The sequence below is a fragment of the Necator americanus genome, chromosome I (assembly GCF_031761385.1).
Source record: "Necator americanus strain Aroian chromosome I, whole genome shotgun sequence".
NCBI classification, from domain to species: domain Eukaryota; kingdom Metazoa; phylum Nematoda; class Chromadorea; order Rhabditida; family Ancylostomatidae; genus Necator; species Necator americanus.
Window position 1 is genome coordinate 25,272,945 of NC_087371.1, and position 22,894 is coordinate 25,295,838.

Genomic DNA, 22,894 nt, shown 5'->3' on the forward strand with positions numbered 1-22,894 from the left:
GACCAAAAAGCTTGCACTTTTAAGCACAAGTAACTGGATTCGCTGCGTCACAGCGTCAAATTGAGAGACCGTATCTTTTGTTCTAGTAACAAAATTAAGTGTGACCCCGTCTTCACAGAGTAAAGGCCAGAGTTATTTTTGATACCTTGCATATATGGACCATGCTGTCCCCAGAAGCGAAGTTTCGGTGCTACTTTTTATCCTTTTCTTCAATATAGTAGCATATGAATAGGAATTTACACGTGATGGTGGGGTCAAAACGACCTGAAGTTCGGAGCATTCGCGTAAGTGGTTGCGTTCGAAGCGGCGCAGCAGTTCCGACATTGTGCACCCATCACAAAGTGAGAATGAGAAAAAACCAAGAAGTCGTTGAAGGTAAACAAAAACTATGCTTCGAGAATGGTCAGTTCGTTTTTCATATTAAAGGGTTCTGCATAGTCAGAGTACGGTAAGATATCGCGTCCTAGTAAAGAGACACAAGATGAGGTAAGCACACCAATGTGTTGGTGTTTGAGTTTGCATATCGTCTGGATGCTTTCTGTAGGGTGATGAGGCGCTTGAGAGGATAAATCACTAATGGCTTTGATTTTTCCAGGTTCTGACGAAGGCGATAGCGCCGAAACGTTAGCCGTTGTTTAATAAAGGCGATCAATAACAATCTTGGCTACAGCTCAGGAAAATCAATTTAAGACACAAGAGAGTTGTGAATTAGTTGGGATGTCAAACACCCCCAAATCATTTTCAGACATTGAAAACGACGAAAGAGTCGGAAAATGAAACTTCAAATAGAGTCCCACTGTAACAACCTAGCTGACAGTATAACAATAAAGAATAAAGGAAGAACTATCTGGCATGGGATGCACCAAACCAAAAAAAACAAACGCAAACCATGCGTCAAGTGTGAAGTGATGCGATGACGCAACTATGCGGATATGAAGTGTGCACCCATTTGTTGGCGTAAATGAAAAGCCATTCGAACACGATATTTCTCCTTCAAAAAACTAGTTCAGAAACAAACTGACAGAAAATCTGTCAGTAGCAGTTAGCAATTAACAAGCCGAGCATACATAGTAACATGAGTATCGAGTAAGGCCACATCGCGTGAGTCAACGAACGAATGCTGATCCGGTCCGTAGCTGAAGATTTTGACTCAACCGAAAAGAAGGAGCAGGAACCTAGCAATTTAGCCGGATAAGTGAAAAAGGCTACGAATGAGCACAAAGCCAGAGAAGCACGTGGATGCCGGCGCTCCTCCACGACACTCTGCGTCACTGACGGCCGAAGGCTCGGCTCAGCACTCCGCCGACGTGAAGCTGCCGCCTGCCTATCGAGCAAATAAATAGACGGCGGTGCCTGTGGCTCGTCCAACTGCCGAAGGACAATCGCACTTAGTGGCAAACGGCACGTGGTGTCAGAGGTTTTTCTCTTCATATCTCTGGATTTGACGTCATGATAACGGCAGCTGTAGAGGTTTCGTGCACACTATTACGGCTGTGGTAGCTATCTGTTATGATCATTACAGCTTCCATTGACTGATGTAAATAATGACCGCAGAGTTGTACTTCCTCAATATATTTGAGCGCGGTTAACTATCATATGATGTGAAAATACACGAAGAAACTTCCTCGGGACAAGATTTTGCGCTAAAAGATATGTCCTCCTGTCTTCTCTCGTGACCAGAAGCCCATACTCGTGTCAAGACACCACTTTGAGGTGCAGTTGCGTAAATGGCTTCGCGCCCAGTGGCACCTCGATCACAGCGATTGTGATCGAGGTGGGACCACCAAGAAATGCAGCGATGAGTGGTGCAAGCAAAGGTCCCACGTCGGTCTCGAACGCTACGCTCCCATGCAGCACTTCTAGCGCAGCCGCTTATGGATAGTTGAGTTAAAACGACATGAAGCACGGACAGTTGCGTAAGCGGCTGCGCTCGAAGCTGTGCCGTGGAGCGTTGGGTAGCGGTGGGGACCGTGTAAGGATCCTCGCTACCGTCACTCTTCTTTGAAGTTCGCCATGGTCCCACCTCGATTCTAACCGCTGTCTCCACCGCACCGTTTCGTGCGCAGCGATGTCGTTTTGACTCGACTATAATTGTATCCAGCTTCACTTCGTTCTGAACCCACTATGCAACCAGAAGAATAGTAATCATGCTACAATCAATGCTTAAACATCTTTTTAAAAAGAAAAAAAGCACTGTTAGAAGAAGAAAATTCTATTCTGTACCAACAATTTACAGAAAGTACTACTACTTCTAATCTTTATTGATCAGCGAATCGAGAACCACAAGAAGTCTGAAACACAGGGTTAACCGGACATTCATACTGGTATATCAATATTCAGGCGCAAAAAATAACACGCCATGTAATGTTTGGTTTGTTGTGTGGACAAGAACCTCGAGTAAGAAGGATGGAATTTCTACAAAAATTTAAACAGTTCATTTTGAGTTCACCGTTGACGAAGAAAAAGTGGAGTTACACTCACTCACCATCACTTTTCGTTTCATCGCATTCTTTTTTGGTTCAGCAATAATTTTTCCTGTAGGATTACCCATGAAACTCTGCTGCGTAAATAATTATCTATTTGCTCTTTGTATGCATCATATTATATCATTATCATCATGCATCATCATTGCGTGGAATATGTGCGTTACATTAATTATTATGAAAAAAAGAAGACCTAAAAGGAGCTATCCTACCTTCAACCTCGCAAAATGCTAGCGAAGTAATCAAAAACTTAAAATTGATTTCGTGGTAAGTCCAAGCTGTTGAGAAAACAATCGATTTTCACTCTTTTGGGATTTCGACATCTTTCAAGAAAAGCGGAAGTTTTCACGGCTTTCAGGCATTCTATGGCTTTCTTTCTTTAAGTGCCACTGCCTAACATTAAATCGTCCTATTTGTCAAGGAAGTCGACTATATCTTCAGATTAACGTGGGATGCGACGATTCCATTGCAGAGTTCGTTAAGGTTGAGAAGGTAGTGTTAATAGATTTCCCTGTTAATCAACGGCGACAGAAGTTTATTGAACCTTTATTTTCGCTTCTGTTCAGAAACGTGTTGCCTATCATATAATGCAATGTGCACAACGTTTCAAAGAGTTTCTGAATAATATAACTCAACCTGAACTGATGTTCCTGGCGGCAATAATGAGCAAAATCTGATCCTTTGCTTTCCGATACCATGAGGTCTTAATTAGTGACGGCGAATGTGTACAGTCAGCGTAAAACCCGTCGTATCGCCATATAGAAGTGGAAATTGAAAGATGGAATATTAAATTATTAAATAATAAGAATTTTCCAACGCCTCTTCTTTGATGTCGATAGTGATTCCTAATTCGAATGTCAGTACTTAAAGGCAGCACCCCACGAATCTGAGGTGGTGCAGATTTCAGGTGGAGTATTCGTACACAGGATGGGAGACTATGCAAAGAATGCAACGGCGCTGCGTATTTCTGCAGGTAGTAATAACTGGTATTTTCCGAAAGATTAGGAAAGCAGCAATCTCTTCATCTAGGCATACCCGCTCCCCTCTACCTAATCGACGGAAGGAGCAAAGAATCTACAATACAATGACTTATGCTTAAAGATGCCTAAAGAAAATCAAAGTGGTCCCAGCGTATAAACTAGTGTCATTTGCAATCGATAACACATCAGAACAAAATCTTTGAAATAGAAATCCTTCTGTTTCTGATCCGGGAGTTCAATTCCAGAGGAGGAAAATCTGAACACAGAGCATCAACAAACCGCAACATCCTTTCAACTTAATTATTATTCTGAATCGGAACCATGCATCTCCGAATAATGGATTGAAAAAGTGGAGATCATTTTAATGCGTCCCTCCGACTTACACTCATAGTAACTCTCGCAATACTGAAGAGCAACTCATAATAAAGTCAGAACGACATGAACCACGGTGCAATTGCGTACGCAGCTTCTCTCGAGGCGGTGCGGTGGAGCGTACTGAAACTCTTGCTGGCACCACTGCCGTTTGCAATGGTCCCACCTCGGTTCCAACTGCTGCCTCCACCGCGCCGTTTCGAGCGTCTACGCAAATGCACCGTGCTTCAAGTCGTTTTCAGCCGACTACACCATCACGGCGAGAAGGTGGGGAAGGTGCGTTGACCTGTCCAAGTTTTCTCTGAACCCAAGAAGGAGTTAGTCCACATGACGTAGAAAACCAACTATCAAGAAAAAGCACCCCTTCTGAGAAGAACTAGTGGATACATAACGTGAAATCGGATGTTTCTTGGGCCTGGACCTCCTCTCCGAAAGCATTTCAATTTGCGTCTCGTACAGTAATCGGTCGCAATGTGGCAAGAGCACCACACAATGTCGACATGCTCAGCTCTTTGTTCCGGAACGAGTACATCAGGTCAAGCAGGACTCAGGCGGCACCGCTCGCACATACGAGAACAGACTGAGCAAGACTGAACACAGTCGTAGTACACGCCACATCCAATTACTATTCATTTTGGCAGAAGAACAAAGAATGAAGCGTCTGCCAGTAAGCAATAAGCCTCAAATGTTCCAACACATTCGGTGTTCGGTTCACTTTTCATTCAGTTTTTGATTCTGAATCGTTTGAGGTTTACGAACGCACGTCTAGCCTATACAATGATTTGCGGGGCGAGTCGATGCATCACGTTAGCACTTTTATCCACGTAGACAGGTCTGGGGTGAAATTTATGGTGGGGGGGAGGAGGGTACACTCAGTGGCGCCCTTATTTCCCGACGCTCTAAATTACTTCTTTCTCTTAGTAACTTTAGTTCACATGTCATAGATCCTTAGGCCTTACGGCCGAGATTGATTTGATTATTTACCTCGAGAAATAAGGGCACCACTGAGCCCCCTCCCCCTCCCCAACTACACTTTACCCAGCTAAACTTACTAAGAGAAAAAAGTAAGATAGAGCGCCCAGAAATGAGGACGCAACTAAGGCCCTCCCACCACCAACTGCATTTTCCCCCAAGTCTGGTACCAATTTGCTTATCCCGAAGCGGTTTAGAATCGTAGGTCGATCATGAAGCAACAACGTGACTTCTTCCCGACTGTACTACACCTACCCATTTGACCATGATCAGCCGCTAAGGTATAACCACAAAAATCCACGATGAATGAACGCATAGAAATCCTCCGATACGCATTACGCCTACAAACATTCAAAAACAGCCGCTAGATCAACTGTACAGTCCGTAAATTTCTCACTCGACGCACATGCTCATGCAAATGAATATTCCTAGCAATTTTCGTTTGTCTGTCTCTAGTATAGTAGGTCTGCAGTGATGCTTCCCAACGTTCCTCCTCATTCGCATTCTAATTTATCAGCATCTCATCACCACAATCCTCATCACAGCAGACATGGGCAAGGGTGAGTTCACTACGAGGATTTATCCCTATTTCGAAAGCATTCGAGTTCCCTCTGAACATCATCTTCTTCTTCGCTTACTTATTACTTTGCTTTCATAATCACGACGTTTTAGTTCCTGCTAATTAATGCTATTTTTAAGTTCGTCCTCCTCAGCACAATTAAATGGTCAAGTTCAACAGCACCCAACACCGCAGATTTCTGCAGAAGAAATGGCGGAAATGGACAGACAGAAGGTTTTTTTTTCTGCATTATTTTTGTGATTGGAGCTCACGTATTAATTATTCTGATTATGAAACTCCAATATCTTCTTTCCGTTCCAGGTCAACCCAGCTCTGATAAAATATATTGAAGAATTCAAGTTTCCTTATATTACCGACGTTAGTAACTACGAGAAGCTTATAAAAATAGGACAAGGGACTTTTGGGTAAGTAATTCAGCTTATTTTGTATCAAGTCTAGCTTTAATTGATTTTCAGAGAAGTATTCAAAGCACGATGTAAAAAGACTGGTAGGATGGTAGCTTTGAAGAAGATACTTATGGAAAACGAGAAGGAAGGTGTAAGTCGATTTGAACTGTCAATTGTTCTGATTCACTTTTGCAATAGAGCCTTTTGATTTAAGTTTCCAATCACAGCACTTCGTGAGGTGAAAATGCTGCAACAACTCAAACATGAGAACATTACGGATCTTATCGAGGTGTGCAGTAGTAAAGGTGGGTTTTCTTACTCTATTGTATTGATGTCTTTCTGTGAAACAAATTGAATTGACAAACAAATGAAAGTTTCTTTGTCATATATACTGCACTTTTTAGCGTCTGCACATAACCGGGACCGTTCTACCTTTTATCTTGTTTTCGCATTTTGTGAACATGATCTTGCTGGTCTGCTCAGTAATTCGAAAATTAAAATATCACTGGTTCACATTAAAACAATGATGAAGGTATATCCTATTTCTTTTTTCCTTTCTTTCCTCTTATTGTGCTTCCTTTTTCGCTGCAAGTAAGGATGGGACAAGAAGAAGAGATGTGGAAAAGCTTTCTCTCCATTTTCAGACGGCTATTAGAAGTTTTGGCGACTGGAATAGGAGTTAAGTACTGTGACAGACTGTTTTTCTTGAATCTGCAGTGGGATTCTTCTAGTGTGAAGTAATTTTGCAGAGACGCAGTACGAAGCTTCCCGAAGTAGTTAGCTTCGTACTGTATTAGGTGTTTGTAATGTTTGGTTACGTACGGTCAATGGCGAAATTTCCCACATGAACAGCAGTGATCTGGACCCTTTTGGAGCAAAATCATCCTATATTGAAAGAAAAAAAAAGAACTCCCCCTCGTCATTATACCTGCATGGTGTCGGTGTATGCTCTTCTTCAAGGCACCAACAGTATCGGTTAGAGAAAACCTTTTATTGACGTTGATGAGATCAATTCAATTATGGTACCTTCCAACGGAAGACTCTTACGTATAGGTTCGAGAACACTAAAAGTAACATCAGAATTCCTCCATAATTATGATGTTACTGTTTGGAGAGGGAAACCCACCGCTTGCTGTGCTGAGCACGACAGGGTGGAGCTGGATAGGTTGCCGGCCAGTCACCTTGGAGCTTATTTGTTCGAGGGGATTCCGAACCACTTCCCATGCATCCATATCTAGGCTTCTTGTCGCTCTGTCTCTCGAGCCTGCCTGCGTCCCAGATAATGCTCCTCGTTCAATCATCTTTCGTCCTTGCTAAATTGTTTATAAGACATACAATATATTTGTGATATATATCACTGTTATTGTCACTAATATTGCTGGGTGTTTCATCTTCTCATTTTACGATTTTTCTTTCATGTAAGATAGAATTAGCACTATCCTGTGACTGGTTCTCTTTCAGCACCTTTTCAATGGCTTATGGAAAATTCATCGTTCAAAGATATTACACCGTGACATGAAAGCTGCCAACGTCTTGTTATCGAGAGATGGTATCCTCAAGCTTGCCGATTTTGGTTTAGCCAGACCATTTTACGTGGGTAAGTTTTACTCATTAATGACTACGCTACTTACTATTCAGGTAGATACACTGATCACAGCATAATAATCATTTCCATCGTGTAACAATCGAGTAATCTCTAACAGAAATATCTTTCCGTGCAAAAATTCAGTTCTTCTACCTAGCACCAAATTTTTATATTCAACCCATTTATTATTTAGTTTCATTATTATTTTCAACATTAATTATTCCGAGGCAACAATGATTCGAATAAGTCAACAACTGACGCTGCTGTAGCTTCCACGATGTTGCCACTTACAGAATGCTTCAAATGTGTTTGTTGAAGTTTGAAGGCAGCATCTCGCGAAATTCACGGTGTTGGTATCTGTCTATAAATAGATACGGGTGTGAGTGTGGTTCACGACAATGAAGTGATCACGCTCATTTCTGTCTAGTGATCCAGAAAAAGGCGTGAGAAATAGTCTTAGCTGCGCACGTACCTCCATACGATGCAAATTAATAGGAGATGGAAAGCAGACAATTTCGTCTGCATTCAATTTTAGTCTCTCAATAGCGGTATTGCGGTGGGCTTTTCCCAATGGTAATCATCTGGATTTCTAGCACGGACAGTTCGAAGCGGCGCGGTAGAGCGTAGCGGTTGGGATCGTGCACGGATCCTCGCTACCGCCACCCATCTCTGCAGTTCGCCATGGCTCCACATAGATTCCAACCGCTGTCTTCATCGCACCGCTTCGAGCGTTGAGCCGCTTACGCAATTGTACGAGTTTCATGTTGCTTTGACCCGACTATAGCATGAACACAATTCGTGCACTACACCTCGCAAATTCTCGAGTCATAATTCCTGTACATTTGATCAGCGTTAAAGGTCTATAACCGAGTGACCATGATGTGTCTGCGTCATTGTAAATAGCGCGCGTGTGTCTTACCAGCGCTGCTGGCTATATGGGTAACCTAATTCTTCTTTCTGTTTTCACCTAGGACAACATATTACACGCCCAATTGAAGAATTTTGGCCCGACTATAATTAAAAGTCGTGGCGTTGGAAAACAATGCGAATGGAAATGCTACTCACTTCTCTATTAAAATAATTATAACACACATTTGCAATGTATTACTGGCCATGAAACATTCCATCCATTCTGCAGGTCATACTCGTCAACTTTACACGAATAGAGTTGTAACGTTATGGTATCGCCCTCCTGAGTTGCTTCTAGGTGCGTTTCGTTAACAGTTCAATCCATATACTGGTTAGGCTTTGCATACGTGTAAATCGTATGACATGGACAAATTAGTCATTTTTCTTATCTTACTGCTATTCCATTCCTTTAGGAGATCGACAATATACTACATCAATAGATATGTGGGGAGCAGGCTGCATCATGGCTGAATTGTGGACACGTTCTCCAATTATGCAAGGTGACACAGAGCAAAAACAACTCACTATGATTTGTAATTTATGTGGATCCATAGACAAAGACTCCTGGGATAGGGTACGTTAGCAACCAGCAGCATTTGTCATTTTCATTTCATTTAACATTTTGTCATCTGTCATTTCCAAAAAATCCTGAAAGATGTCTTTTTCGTCATCGTTTTCAGGTGAGCGAACTTCCACTATTTGACAGGATGGAGCTTCCCCAAGGTCAACCGCGTATTCTTCCTCAACGCATGCGAGCCTACATAAAGGAAAGGCATTTGTCACCAGCATCTTCCTGTAGTTGCGAGCTTTACGAAAACACCTCTTCCTTTTTAGGATGACTTAGCCATTTGTCTCATTGATGAATTGCTAGCATTGGATCCGAGTAAGCGCTTGGAAGCTGAGAAAGCATTAGATCACATGTTCTTTTACACGGCACCATATTCTAAGGATGATTTTAAGGATCTAATGGACACTGTTAAGGTGAGCGTTTTCATGCTATAAGTGATAGTCCTTTACACTTCGTTAGATTGAAAAAACCCTCTTAATATGAGTACAGTAGAGATTAGTGGTTAGTATACATAACATGAGGCTATTACGATAATGCGCGACCTTAGTCGTGAAAATACGGATTGTTGTCCATGTGTTAAGAACATCATGACGCATTGTTTATCCCTCGTTCTTGTTGAGGATTTTTTAAGTGAGTGATTATTACTCGACCAACGACCAATCCACCAACGTAACGGAAAATGTGTATGAATTGGTGGTACTTAAACAAACAGGATGCTAACAAATAGGTTTTTTTTTAACAAGCACTTGATCGCATTTCCATTTGCATCGTCTTGTTATAGTATATAAACATGTTTGTTGCGTAAAAGTACTTGCCAGAAAGTGATAGGATTTCTGAGCGTTTTTTTTCAGACATCGCAGTTCGAATACACGGCTGGTGGAGGTGCACATGCAAACCGCGGTCGTGCCGCAGGTGCTGGACAGCGTGTACCACAGCGACCACAAGTTTCACAATCGGGGCAATTTCATGACATGATATTTTAGAATAATGATTTTGTTCGTTTGTACTCCAAAATGATGTGATTAACAGACAGTTCTTTTGGCATCATTGCTTTGATATTTTGAGTTCTTTTTCGTGAATCGTTCATAGAACTAAAAAATTTGCTGTTCAGTGCTACGGGTTTATACGCTATTTATTTATTTATTGTAGATTTTTATGTATGTGGTTTGAGGAGAAAATACTTTCTCAAATTCCCATCAATGCACTTTTTTGAATGATCTACATCTCAACGTGTTCCTCATTCTTATAGTGCTGCGTGAGCTTGTTAGATTCACAATCTTGTGGATTTCGTTTCATTATATTCCTTTGTATTTTCTTGTTATTGTTTATATTAACCAAAATAGATTAAATGTTCATGGATGCTACAATTTTATATGCTTAGAAAATACTGTAACTCCTCGAATCGCATCGTATACTATGGGCATCAGGCTATCGAAGCCATGAGCTTATGCGGCATGGTCAACCCCCGATGAGTAGCGCAAATAGATAATGTCCGTTCCTAAAGTTCAACTCAAGATCTGACAAAGAACATTACCTTGCCAACAATCTCCAAGTCCTCTCTTCTTGAAACCTCGGCATTTGATAGTGTATTTATGTTTTCTTGTTATGCCAACGAGGTTTAGATGAAACTTTTTTATTGGCCTGACGTTTGGACAAACTCGTCTTTTTCAAAGGCCTGAAAATGGTTCGAGGTCTTTGATACCATGCATATCCCATCAAACTCCTCTTCTCTCCTCGCCAACCTCCGATATTGTTCCGAGTACACCACGCAAGACCTTAAAAGGAAAACAACTGACCAGTTTCACCGACTAGCAGTGTTGGTGAACCACCGCGTTCTTAAAGACTGTCACCAAGGCGAATGAGATCTACGCACTCTGCAGTATCCTTAAGTACTGGTGTGTGGATAACGTTAAGGAACTGCATGTGGGACAATCTTATAGCTCACAGAGTGTTACGAACGGTAAGAAGTCATTGGTAATTGATAAGCACTCATTTTTGTTATTCATGGATGGATTTCTGACGGAAATCCAGAATGCTTCCAATGCCTTCCTAGCAGATATCTCTTTCTCGTGCGCTAATATTGTACATTTTATTTCAAACTCATTTCCATCATGCTTATCATTTTTGTGGCGCCCTAACGGTGTCATCGAACTCCCTCGCCTTTTACCAGCCAAATGTTCCTTGATACGCACGTTCAGTATCCTTCCAGTTTCTCCAATATAAATGGCGTTGCACGTTAGGCATTCTATTTGGTAAATAACTCCGATGTTCGCGCAATCATCTGCCTTACCGAATGGACAAACCACGCAACATTCCGACACGCATTGCCTATCGTAGAATCTATTGTGGATGCTGTGCTGTGTGCTCGCAAAAGAGTCCGGTGTATGGCAGCAGTTAAGGAGTCAGAGACGAAGGGATGCACAATGGAATTCTACCTTCACGTGGGATCCTCACTGTGTTGTTCGTAGTTCGAGATTGAGTGTTAGATTTCAATCTCGAGTAACCGTTTGAACTAGCTATGCTTGTGGCTAGTTTAGTGATTCCTCCCGTTCTCTATCCCCTGTGCACATTGCTGTTGCTGTTTTGACCATATTTCGAATAATTGCCTTTTTCGTGCCATTAGGATGGGCTGACTTTGTGTTCATCAGTACGTTTTTCGAGCTTTCCTTGCGATACCATTTCACTTGCAATACCATTGTGTAGTTTTATTTGAGCATTCAAATAAGGCAGCCAACCATCTTTTGGTTGTTCTCGAGTGAGTTTTATGTACTGTAATCGTTCATTCAGAATTCTAAAGCATTCGTCCATTTCGGATTGCGTTGATGTTATAATGAAGCAATCATCGATATAACAGTACACTATACATGTACATATGTGGAAGACGTTCTATCACTGGTTGTTCTATTCTGCTCATAAAGCAAACGGCAAGAACTGGAGCAAGCCTTTGGCCCATAGCAAGTCCTCTTACTTGAGAGAAATATTTTCCTGACCATTTAAAAATATTGCACTGGAGGCATTCGTTGACCAGGATCACTATGCATTGCTTGCTTAGACCAAAGGTTTCTATACTACGGCCGTGTCTATCTAGCATTTCAGATAACGCTTGTAACGCCTGTTTGTTTTGAACATTTGTGTACAAAGAGGTCGTCAAATGACTCTATGACACAATTTTTTTCGAATCTGGCATTTTTAAGACGTTCAAGGAATTGTGAACTGCTTGATAGATGAGAAGACACTTTTGGTAGTAGTTGACTCACAATTCTATTTAGAAACCAAGAGATACGGTCTGTTGGTCCTCCTACACAACTTATTATTGGCCTTATTTTATATGTCTCCGCTGACATTGAGCGTAGGCCGTTACTTGAAAGCTTATGCGTTTTAATCAGGCTGTAAAAAAACGGGGCAGTTCGGTGTTTCTACTTTTAACCTGCTCAGGAATCTTTCGTCAATCCCAGCAGCCTTACCGACGCTCATCCAAACATGGTTCAGACATTTATATTGTGCAGTAAACTCTTTTTCTGTAACTCGGCGACAAATACTTTGATCCATTAAATGTCGTTCCGTTATTTCCCGATCTAGTGTTTGTGGCATAACCACAAACTCTCCTCCTTTGTCGCTCACCGAGATACGCAGTGTCCCGTTAGATATTAGTTGTCGAACTTCTCGGAACCCTTGCCATTGATGCCTTGTTAAGTTTCTATGCCGCTGACTTCGGTGTTGGTTGAAAGCGGCTAACACTCCCGCTGATACAATTCTAAACTTTACATCGGCTTCACGAACTGGTTCAGGTTCTTTATAAAAAGTACGGGGGAACGGGACAGATGGAAGTAGCTTCCCGTCTACAAACGTGGATTGTGGTGTGTTTTCATGTTTGGCCTTGATCCTAAGTTGGTCTCTAAGTCTTTGAAAGCCTCCTACAACTTTACGAAAGACCGCCCCATTGACATTCTGAGCTATCGAAAATGAGGGTCCTAGGCTTAAGAAGTCCATAGCAATATCGGAAACATGAGTATCACCAATTACTGTGACTCTAGCCGTTTGATCAGTGTTTGTATTTTGATCAGAGCGTATTGGTAGTCGGTGGTCTGTGGACGTGTTGTTCTCACAAACAGGGCCGCGCTGCATACTCGAAAGTCTATCGTACTTTGCGCGTAGAGTAGCTTTGGCGTTAGACCGGATAATGTCACAGATCGCCCTCGACCCACCCACAATCTTCTTCTGAATTTGATTTGGTAGAAGACGACGACATGCCTTTTCTTTAGCATTACATTTCAACAATGAAGTATACAATATACGCTGTTTCTCCCTAATTACAACACCTAAGATACAACGATAGAGATGAACAATCTTAGGATAGTTTTCAGGAAGGCAGCATGTCACTCCCAACTTCTTGTTAGAAATGAATCCTGAGATTACGTCGGTCGTCTTTTTTATTGGCCTGACGTTTCGACAAAGACGAGTTTGTCGAAACGTCAGGCCAATTAAAAAGTTTCACCTAAACCTCGTTGGCATAACAAGAAAACATAATTACCTTGCCGATTGTCCGAAAATCCGAAAATCGTTGGAGTTGCTAAAACATCGCATTCGATTTTTACCACTAATTTAACTTAATTACTAATTTTTACCCGACACAGTCGGAGTATTAGTAGAGACTGTGCGGAAACTTAACGATGCAGATTAGTTCCAAAGTGCATCATCTAGAACGCTGAGAAAAAAAAGCACGCTATCGGTTCTATAGTTGGGTCAAAACGACATGAAGCACGTAAGTAATTGCGTACGCGGCTTCTCTCGGGGAGCTTCGATGGAGCGCAGCGGCTAGAAGTGTGGTGAAACCCTTGCTAGCACCACCCATCGCTGCAGTTTACGACGGTCCAAACTCAGTTCCAACTGCTGCCTCCACTGCGCCGTTTCTAGCGCGTACGCAAATGCTTCGCAACTACACTCGTCTTCATGTCGTTTACAAAAGACACCAGGAGACCGCCTTGTTCAACGTTTCCTGAGCAGTATTTCGGGTACAAGTTGGAAAAGGCCATCTGGCCGTAAACGGAAGTTCTGAACAGAAGTGGTGAAAGAGGACTTGAGGGCATTCGGCGTGCATAGGAAATGAAACATAAAGTTTCGTAGCACGTGGAATAGCAACGAATGTATTCTGTGTAACCTCTTACTGAAGATCGAGAAAGTTAGGCAAAGCCATGTTCGCGGATGACACATCTCGGCGAATATGCGGAGATTCGCATCAGGCTGATAATATCAGCCCACCGATTAAGTCAAGTAAGTGATGTTGTTGCTGATTCCAGCCGGAAGAAGCGTCTGAAAAATGTTTCTATTTGTCAGGTGAAAGCTGACGAACTGTCTGTGGTTGACTCCAATCTCAATGCGCTGGTTTACGAAGGTGCGTAGCATTTCCACACATTCCTCCACTTCAACGTTGCATAACACGTCTGCTTGGTTCTATTGGAAGTTGATTTACTAAAATATTCAGGCAGCTTATTCAAAATTTGGACTGAACAAACTTAACGATATACAGCACCGAGCAATGCAAACAGCCCATAACTGATGACAATATTGGATTTGATGAGAACAGACATATATTACAGCACATATGTCCACAATAGAAGCATACAAAAAAGCAGGCGAGCTTGAATAGCATTTTTCCCATGATTATCTACTGAATAAAAGTGAGGATAGTGTATGATCTCAATTCCACAACATGTGACGGAAAACGTAACAACAACGAAGAAACTGGTAATATAACCTTATATTGAACGCAAGTCCCGTACGATATAAAACCGAACAAGATATCTGGATTGTTACTTTTTGCTACTAAACAACAGTCCGCTTGAGTTGTTTGTGATTGTGGAACCAAAACTGAGCGTTGGTTTTGTAGTAGTTGTCGTAGTAGACGTTAGAGATGAGAACAACGATCCTGCTGTTGAAGTTGTCAGAGATGGGAATAGCGATGTCCCGCCAGTAGATGTTGAAGCGAACGAGAAAGGCTTCGCTGCTGTTGTAGTTGATCCAAACAACGATCCACCGCCTGCTGTCCCAAAAAGACCTGAAAATGCAGTGAAAATGACCACATCAGCATGGATATAGTCGTTAAACACAATATATTACAATGAGCATTCAGAAATCAAAGCACTACAACTAATTTCTAAGATACAAACAATGCTAAGCAGGTAAAATTCTGAGAACTCTTTGTTAAAGCTTTTCGCCTGTGTTCTGAGAAGTTTCAAGCTCCAAGTAGACAGCGCGATATAAATCTCATGTCGGATGTCAGAGATGCTCATCACAACCTGCGTGGTTTGAATAAATTTCTCTCTTGAAGAGGATAATGCGTCGGGTGCGTTCCTCTAAGCGGGTGTATAATGTGCAACACTACCACTGACCAAAATTCCTTTACTAACGATTATGTTCTGCACGCTGGGAAAACGCCGCGTGTAGCCCGACCAAGACCAGGAATGAATGATATTAGATAGGAATGCAAGCCCTTCCGGCACCTCGGAATAAAGCCGAAAAAAGAGAATTCTTTGAATAAAGGTCGAAGTATATAGAGGTTGATAGTGTTGTTAGCGGCAATGCAGTGTATATTCCCATGTTGCATACTTGCAAAATAGTAGATTGTTATGCATTATTTTCGAATGGTCCTTGAGAAATCAGTCAGAGGAAAGTGACCGAGAGGAAGAAATCCTTGCGTTGCCTTCACTTCAACCAAGCGAAATAAGAAATAATTGTCAAAATGTTACTTGTTCCACCAGCAGCCGAAGTAGTGCCAAGCGCTGGTTTCAGTTGTTTTCCCAATTCAGCAATAGTAGACTGTGATGGCACGAAATCGCTCCCACGAAGACTGTTGTAAGACTTCGACTGTGATGCTGCATCAGCTCGACGGTTGACTGCATCGCGCAACATGGACAAGGATTCGTCAGCAGATAATACTGACTTCACATCCTATAAAAATATAATCTATTTCTGAAGAGCGCTAGTTTATGACAATTTTTTTTCAAAAGCAAGAATATTTGCTTAGGACACTTTCACAGTTGAGACTCGATGTTATTTCGATGGGAATTTTGGATCAATCTTTTCCAGAGAATGCTAGAAAGCAGAACTAAAAAGAACTAGAAGCTCAGTGGAATGAAGGTGATGCTTGGTAACGATGAACTACTGACTGAACTTCTCGAACATTGTTTGAACACATAACAATATAGAACTCATTATGACAGTATTTTTTATTATTGATTACCTGAACTTTTCGGGTTGCATCGAACAGCTTGCTTGCAACAGTACTGAAAGCGATGTCGAAACGCGTCAGCACTTGTTTCAAATCGCTAACTGTCATCGTTCCCTAGATATAAACATTATTCATAACATATAAACATCATGTAGTCTATTCTATTTTTTAACATATCCGGATTGTGAACCGCATTCTCGAAAAAGCTGCTCCCTCGAGATCTCTACTTTTCAAAACAAAAAAAATCATCCCTTTGCAATCCCTAGTGAACAACAGGAGAGTTGAGAGAGGCAGCTGCGCAGGGTAATAGGAAGTTGAAATATGCCCGGACTTTAACGTTCCGTTAGTTCGGTAATTTGAAACGACGGTGGGGTAAAGGTAGTGCCAAAAGAAAGGTTACTAACTGTTGAGAGTAGAAAATGTTAACTCTAAGCTGTTGGTTTTTCGGTGGTTGCTATCCGACCAATTTTGGATAGTGACAACTAACTGCACAATAACGAGAGCTCTTAGCATACATCAAGGAATACCATGCAAAAAGGTAGCTCCAACAGGCAAAAAAAAAACAGAATTTGCTTCTGGAGAGGTGTTGCATAGAATAGTGCAGGAGTTTAAACACATCTCAATGTGATGCACATGCGCATCATATTATTTATCACATCAGAATTCAATTTCTAGGCAGCACTCAAATTTTTTTAACATAAATGTTATAACATATAACATTAATAAATGAGACATGAAGTAATTGTATTTTAAACAGGTTAAAATCAATTAGTGCACTTACTAAGTAATTCTGTGCACAATTAAATTGGTCAACTAGTTAGTTAATTAGTTAGGCAGAAGCTTATAGCTTAGCTCCTAAAACTAAAACGATACACGGAATGAGTTACCCAGAGTAGACAACAATGACAACCAGAACGCATTGTAAAACTAATTTACGACGCAGTTGGGTAGAATATAAAAAAAATGTGTGTTTCGGTTAATAACTACGCTCTATAATCAGACGTATTTTTCGCACCGAACTTCACCTTTTTCAGAACCTCTCACTAAAAATGCTTACTCGGGGCTTCTCCATTTCAGAAACCAATACCTTCTGACTGCATTCTGAGTAATCTACCAAAGAAATGCTTTCGAGGACCATAGAACCTCCTAAAAATTTCAACTTTCTCTGTCTCAGCTATCAGAGGAGAGTTGAGAGGAGAAAAGGTAAACTGAATCATGATTAGCTCAGTCTGACTTCCCAACTTTCTCCTCAAACGCTCCAGTCGTCTGGCAGAGCAAAGCCTGGCATTTCTGCTCCTATAGATATTTTCTTATCTAAGCAAAGAAAAAAACGTCTTGAAAAACAACGTTTCACATAAATATCATTTTTGCCTTCTTCAGTAAAGTAGATACAATGTGAGCAAATATTGCTTTCCTGCGTTCTTATTGTTTGATTGATATAGATTATGTTCTATCAAGATTTACTGTTTCTCGACCTTCTGAACTTTGTACTTTTCTCACAAACATTTTTCAATTTCGTGAAGGTTTATGACCAGCTGAGCTCATTAGCTGATTTTAAAGTCGCTGATGCAAGAATAAAGTGTTATAAAGACAGACTGTTCTATTTCAGTAATGAAGAAGAGAATCTGCAAGGCTTCTAGTACCAAGATTTACAAAAAAAAAATTAGAATCTAGGGGACGAGAATTTCCGCTAGCGCTGTCCACTAACGCACAATACAAAGTGACAATTATATCGTAATCATCCCTTCACAGGATAGGGAATGAAGGATATATCCAAACAAACCTTGCCGCTCAAAACTACACTCAATTTCGTATTGATGTCTTCAATTATGTTCTGGTACTGGATTACCGCTTCATCATATTCTCGAATTACATCAACAATGTACCTTGAACAAAATGAATTGTGTGAATGCTGAACGAAAAAAAATAAACAGAAGCTAGAACTCACTGCACTATTTGTGTCTGCGAGCTGAAGTGCACGTTTTTAGTCAGTGAATCCTGAACACGTTGAGCTACATCCCCTAAATGCAAGTCCTTTGCTACGCGTCTTTTCAGCTGAGCGCACTTCACGTCATAATCAGATGTTTTGCTGTAAACTTCACAAATCTTGTGCTCCACCTGAAAAATCTGGCACAGTCAAGTCATTGTAATTCACAAGCACACAAAATTAACATACATCCTTAAGTTGTTCCTTCACTAGAATAGTGCGATCTGTGGAAGCTGCCGTAAATTCATCAGCAAGCCTTCTGTTTTCTTTCAATTTCTCCCTGCAGATAAATAACAACAACAACTAGAACACAACGAACAAAATTAAACGTACTAAGATTCTTTTCTTTTAGTGAGGAGGGTGAGATGAGGTCACTACGAGATGATTGTTAAAAAAAATACCCTGTTGGCTCAGGATAAAGACAGAATGTATGATCTCGCGTAGAGGCAGCATACCACGAATCTGGGGTGGTACGGATTTTAGGTGGAGTATTCGTATACGGGGTCGTAGTTTATGGAGACTGGGGTGGTTCCGCTCATCTCTCCCTGAATCACTGCAAGCACCTGGCCCCTGATTGCTGTTTGTACGATGCTTTGTAGAGCGCCACTCTTGCACGCTTAGCGTCCCTTACTGCCTATCGGGACAGTCCGAATTTATTTCCGACGAATCGCAGGGCGACGCAAGGGGTGGAGCTTTGCAATAAAAGGAATCGTACTAAACAGCATTCAGGGACCGGCTTTTTGCAGTGATTCAGGGAGAGATGAGTGGAACCACCCCAGTCTCCATAAGCTATAACCCCGTATGCGGATACTCCACCTGAAATCCGTACCACCCCAGATTCATGGTATGCTGCCTTTAAGGCAGCGTATCATGATTTTGACAATATCAAGTCTAATTTCGCTGTTCCCATACAAAAAATAATAATCGTCTTCACAATAAAACGGAATAAGCAAGAAAGGCCAAAAACTGATGCGAGAACAGACATTGTAAGATGAAATGGACTGAAAGGGTATCAGAATGGATCCGAAGAAACGCAGTGCCACTTTAAAGGCATCATCCCGTAAATTTGGCATGATATGGATTTTTGATGGAGTATGCCTACGTCGTAGATTATGAATAAAGGGATGGTTCCGTTCATCTCTCCATCACTTTAAACAGACGGCTTCGGAATCCGGCCCTTTACGACGTCCTCTATTGCAACACGCCACCGCCTGCGATTCATCGACAATGTGTTAGGATGCCCTAATAGGCAATTCATTTAATTCGACGAATCGCAGCCGGGGGCGAGGCGCAAAGGTGGCGTGTTGCAATAGAGGACGTCGTATGGAACCACATTCCGAAGCTGCCTGTTTACAGTGATGCAGGGAGAGACGAGCGGAACCATCCCTGTATTCATAATCTACGACCTAATATAGGTATACTCCTACGAAAATCCATACCACGCCATATTTGTGGGTGATGCCTTTAAGAAAAATCGCTAACGAGAAGGGGTAAATTGTTCACACCATGGACTAACCAGACACTGAAAATCATCTGGACCTCGTTTACGAACACCTTAGATGAGGATTATGAGAGAAAGGAATGAATGCTAGAGACAACAAGAAAGGAAAACAAGGATAATCTTAGTAGATGTTCCTCTCAGTACCACCTAGGCTTTAGTTTTGCATTTACGCATTGATGAATCCCACGGTTGTGGACGAGTTTGCTCGACGCCATCTGGACAGGATCGAACAAACTACTTCGGGCGGACGGAAGACATTGTTTTTAATGAAAATATGTCCCCACCCTCCTCATTAAGAGTAAAACAAAGCTCACAAAACCACATAGAGATACCTCAGCTGAATCGCAACTTCACGAATAGGCTTGGGTACAATGCCCTCTCGTAAGTTTTCCTTTTCTGAGACTGCCCCAGCAGCAGCAGAACCGCTTCCTAACGTAGCACTAAGACCTAAAAAGTTTATGATCCCAGAACCTTGATTGAAAGTGAGCTTGATGCTACAAGCAAAAAAACCTAATTAATTACTAGGATAATGGAAATTGCAGGACTAAGCATTGGTGTGTGTCGGATTTACATAAACACCGGAACTCTTTTCAACTTCATTCTACTACCATACGATAGATTCTAGAATTATAGTCAAGTGAATCAATTGTAGATAAGGGCGATTCTTTTATAATTCATATACTACCTTAGTAGAACATCCAAAACATCAATAAAGATGCAAATACCTGCTGTCTGCGTTGTGCCTCCAAGGCCTAAAGATGATGTTGTTGTTGTCGGTGCAACACCTAAACAATATGATGCTATAGAATTGTTGATTCGAAAAAATAAAAACCAAAAAAAATTGGAGAAACAAATTTTCTTGCTATTTACTCACCACTGAGCGATGTTGCTGTTCCAAACAAGCTCTGCGTCGTCGTTGTTGTTTTTGCACCAAACAACGGTGCAGTCGAAGTACTCGTACCAAACGAACCAGCGGTGGTTGTAGTAGCAGTTTTGGCTCCAAACAGCAATCCTCCAGGAGCCGTGGTTGTTGTTGCTGTTGTTGTGGCGCTGAACAATCCACCACTAGATTTCGGAGCACCAAGCGCTCCCATTAATCCAGTCGACGCTGATGTCGTAGCTGTTCCAAACAGTGACGGGGCTGCCGTTGTTGATGCTGATCCAAACAAAGGAGCTGCCGTTGTAGTTCCACCCGAAACAGTAGAAGTTGCGTTGGCTACCGTTGCTGATGCTCCAAACAGAGGTGTAGTGGTATGGACCGACTTCGCATTACTTGCATCAAAGAGAGATTTAGTGGTAGAAATGCTTGGTGCACCCAAACTGCCTGATAGAGAAGGTATAGAAGTAGTGGTGGTTGCAGCGCTTGCACCGAAAAGTGGAAACGTTGTAGTCGTCGAGGCGGCTGGAAAGCTTGGCAATGTTGAAGCATTGGTTGAGGTAGAAGGAGCAGATGTTGGAAAAAGAGAAGTTGCTGTTGTAGATGTAGTACCGAACAAGGAATTCGGCATAGTGGAAGTTGAGGCTGTAGAGTTTGCACCAAATAACGACGAAGCAGTAACTGAACTTCCAGTGGCTGCCCCAAAAAGTGGAGTAGTTGTGCCAGGAGCTGCGGCTGTCAGTGGTGCCACGGAGGCTGTGTTTGTGGCAGAACCGAAAAGAGATGGTGTTACGGACGTTGTTCCTAAACTATGTGTTGAAGTTGTTGTGCCCGAAATTGTCCCTGTACTTGGATGCGAAGGCGCCGTATTTGTAGCTGAGCCAAAAAGAGATATCCCTGAAGCCGGAACACCAACAGAAGAACCGAACACAGAAGTGCCAGTGTTGCTACCCCCGAATAATGATCCAGATGTTGTTGCAGATGCGGTTGTACCGAAAGGTCCCGCTGATGTGCTGCTTGAAGGCCCCAATAAAGAAGCCGTTGTAGTTGCAGCAGTACCCGCGAAAAAACCTGTCGATGTCGTTGTTGTTGCTATTCCTCCCAACAAAGACGAATTTGCAGTGTTAGTTGATCCGAACACGCTGCTAGTTGGTGTGGTACTACTTGCTCCAAATAATGACGTACCAGTGCTCGACGGTCCACCAAATGCAGGTTTGGAGCTCCCAAAAAGCGATGTAGACGTTGCAGTCGTGGAATTAGACTGACCGAATACCCCAGTGGAAGGAAGGGCTGCCGAACCAAATGAAGAAGTCACGCCTGCTGTAGTTGTCGAAGAACCAAAGAGTCCTGCGCTAGATGGTGTCGTTAACGCAGAACCAAAAGCGTTCGCAGATGATTTTGCTGTACTGGAAGATGACCCAAAGACACCGCCTGCCGATGATGCCGTGGTGACTGATGATCCAAACAAAGAGCCACCAGTAGGTTTTGTGCCAAACAATGACGATCCACCAGAGGAGGTGGTTGATGTGGATCCGAATAGCGATGGAGCGGTACTACTGACATTTGTGTTGGCTCCAAATAAAGATGTAGCTGTGGATTGTCCGCCAGAAAACAGCGACGGCGCTGTTGAGGAGGAAGCTCCAAAAATTGATGACGTGGTCGCAGTTGGGAGAGACGATCCAAATAATGATGACGCAGTGGTGGTCGTACCTTGAAAAGAAAAATTGATTAAGCGAATCCCGACTTCCGGAACTGTTACTACCTGAGAACAATCTTCAATTATCAGTATGCATAAAAAAGTATAATTCAAAACTCACTTGATCCAAACAGCGACGACGTCGCAGAACCCGGTTTCGTCCCGAAATTAAAACTCATCTGGAAGGGAACTATTGATGATTAAGATATACAAAAACGTTACGGAATAAACATTTCCAGCCAGATCGTCCTGTAACAAAACAAACAGAATTGGTAAAGGTATACATCAGACTCCACAACCAATGCAGTATAATTCTTCCATCATAGTTCCAATGTTATGAACGTTTATTCAACAAATAATAATAAACGACGGGTGGACGATGCAGTTTACAGCCTTCCATTGCCGTTTCGATCATTGTGACGAAAGAAACAGTAGTTTGGAGGTGAGCTAATTCGCATTAATGTGCTTTTCAAATGGGATTGGAATCAAGCATGCTCGGAGACAATCGCAGATAAACAATGTTCACCAATTTTAGATGAATGGCTAAATATAAAAGTTGCTGCCGTTTATAACATGGAATAGTCTGCTTGATAAAGGGGTGGCTAACAAGTCAAAATGCCCCTTGTTGTAGTAACATTATTGAATGAAAAATCAACCACGCTAACCGTAAAACTTTTCACGCAGGAAAAACGGGAATCGAAACAGAGTGTAAAGAATAACAATAAGAGAACAACAATGACGACTGAAGAATGAAACAAAAGACTGAGATT

The 22,894-nt window shown here is 41.9% G+C and overlaps 4 protein-coding genes across 8 annotated transcripts; 2 read left to right on the top strand and 2 right to left on the bottom strand.

Moving 5' to 3' along the window:
- Positions 1 to 894: 894 nt before the first annotated feature.
- RB195_006803 (uncharacterized protein) lies at positions 895 to 1,431 on the bottom strand (the record flags this gene model as incomplete). The annotated part of the gene is made up of 3 exons (XM_064180101.1): positions 895 to 991; positions 1,068 to 1,136; positions 1,277 to 1,431. 3 exons carry the CDS (start codon positions 1,429 to 1,431, stop codon positions 895 to 897), a joined length of 321 nt encoding a protein of 106 aa, XP_064037000.1.
- A 3,850-nt stretch (positions 1,432 to 5,281) lies between these two features.
- Positions 5,282 to 9,818, top strand: RB195_006804 (uncharacterized protein; the record flags this gene model as incomplete). 3 transcript variants are annotated; one of them, XM_064180104.1, is made up of 12 exons in its annotated part: positions 5,282 to 5,367; positions 5,507 to 5,600; positions 5,688 to 5,791; positions 5,843 to 5,924; positions 5,988 to 6,078; positions 6,178 to 6,305; positions 7,235 to 7,370; positions 8,497 to 8,565; positions 8,681 to 8,841; positions 8,948 to 9,062; positions 9,112 to 9,248; positions 9,687 to 9,818. In XM_064180104.1, 12 exons carry the CDS (start codon positions 5,282 to 5,284, stop codon positions 9,816 to 9,818), a joined length of 1,335 nt encoding a protein of 444 aa, XP_064037001.1. The 3 variants fall into 3 exon arrangements, with proteins under 3 accessions (XP_064037001.1, XP_064037002.1, XP_064037003.1); XM_064180102.1 differs by lacking the exons at positions 7,235 to 7,370; positions 8,497 to 8,565; positions 8,681 to 8,841; ... (1 more) ...; positions 9,112 to 9,248; positions 9,687 to 9,818 and adding an exon at positions 6,418 to 6,456; XM_064180103.1 differs by lacking the exons at positions 5,282 to 5,367; positions 5,507 to 5,600; positions 5,688 to 5,791; ... (2 more) ...; positions 6,178 to 6,305; positions 8,948 to 9,062 and having other exon boundaries at positions 7,289 to 7,370; positions 9,102 to 9,248.
- Positions 9,819 to 11,454: 1,636 nt separating this feature from the next.
- On the bottom strand, positions 11,455 to 20,645 carry RB195_006805 (uncharacterized protein; the record flags this gene model as incomplete). 3 transcript variants are annotated; one of them, XM_064180107.1, is made up of 10 exons in its annotated part: positions 12,214 to 13,154; positions 14,705 to 14,890; positions 15,582 to 15,783; positions 16,076 to 16,177; positions 17,847 to 17,949; positions 18,012 to 18,181; positions 18,240 to 18,330; positions 19,884 to 19,998; positions 20,277 to 20,336; positions 20,426 to 20,645. In XM_064180107.1, 10 exons carry the CDS (start codon positions 20,643 to 20,645, stop codon positions 12,214 to 12,216), a joined length of 2,190 nt encoding a protein of 729 aa, XP_064037005.1. The 3 variants fall into 3 exon arrangements, with proteins under 3 accessions (XP_064037004.1, XP_064037005.1, XP_064037006.1); XM_064180106.1 differs by lacking the exon at positions 12,214 to 13,154 and having other exon boundaries at positions 14,646 to 14,890; XM_064180105.1 differs by lacking the exons at positions 14,705 to 14,890; positions 15,582 to 15,783; positions 16,076 to 16,177; ... (4 more) ...; positions 20,277 to 20,336; positions 20,426 to 20,645 and adding exons at positions 11,455 to 11,626; positions 13,757 to 13,868 and having other exon boundaries at positions 12,263 to 13,154.
- A 208-nt stretch (positions 20,646 to 20,853) lies between these two features.
- Positions 20,854 to 22,143, top strand: RB195_006806 (uncharacterized protein; the record flags this gene model as incomplete). Its single annotated transcript, XM_064180108.1, has 2 exons — positions 20,854 to 21,640; positions 21,707 to 22,143. 2 exons carry the CDS (start codon positions 20,854 to 20,856, stop codon positions 22,141 to 22,143), a joined length of 1,224 nt encoding a protein of 407 aa, XP_064037007.1.
- Between the last annotated feature and the right edge of the window lie 751 nt (positions 22,144 to 22,894).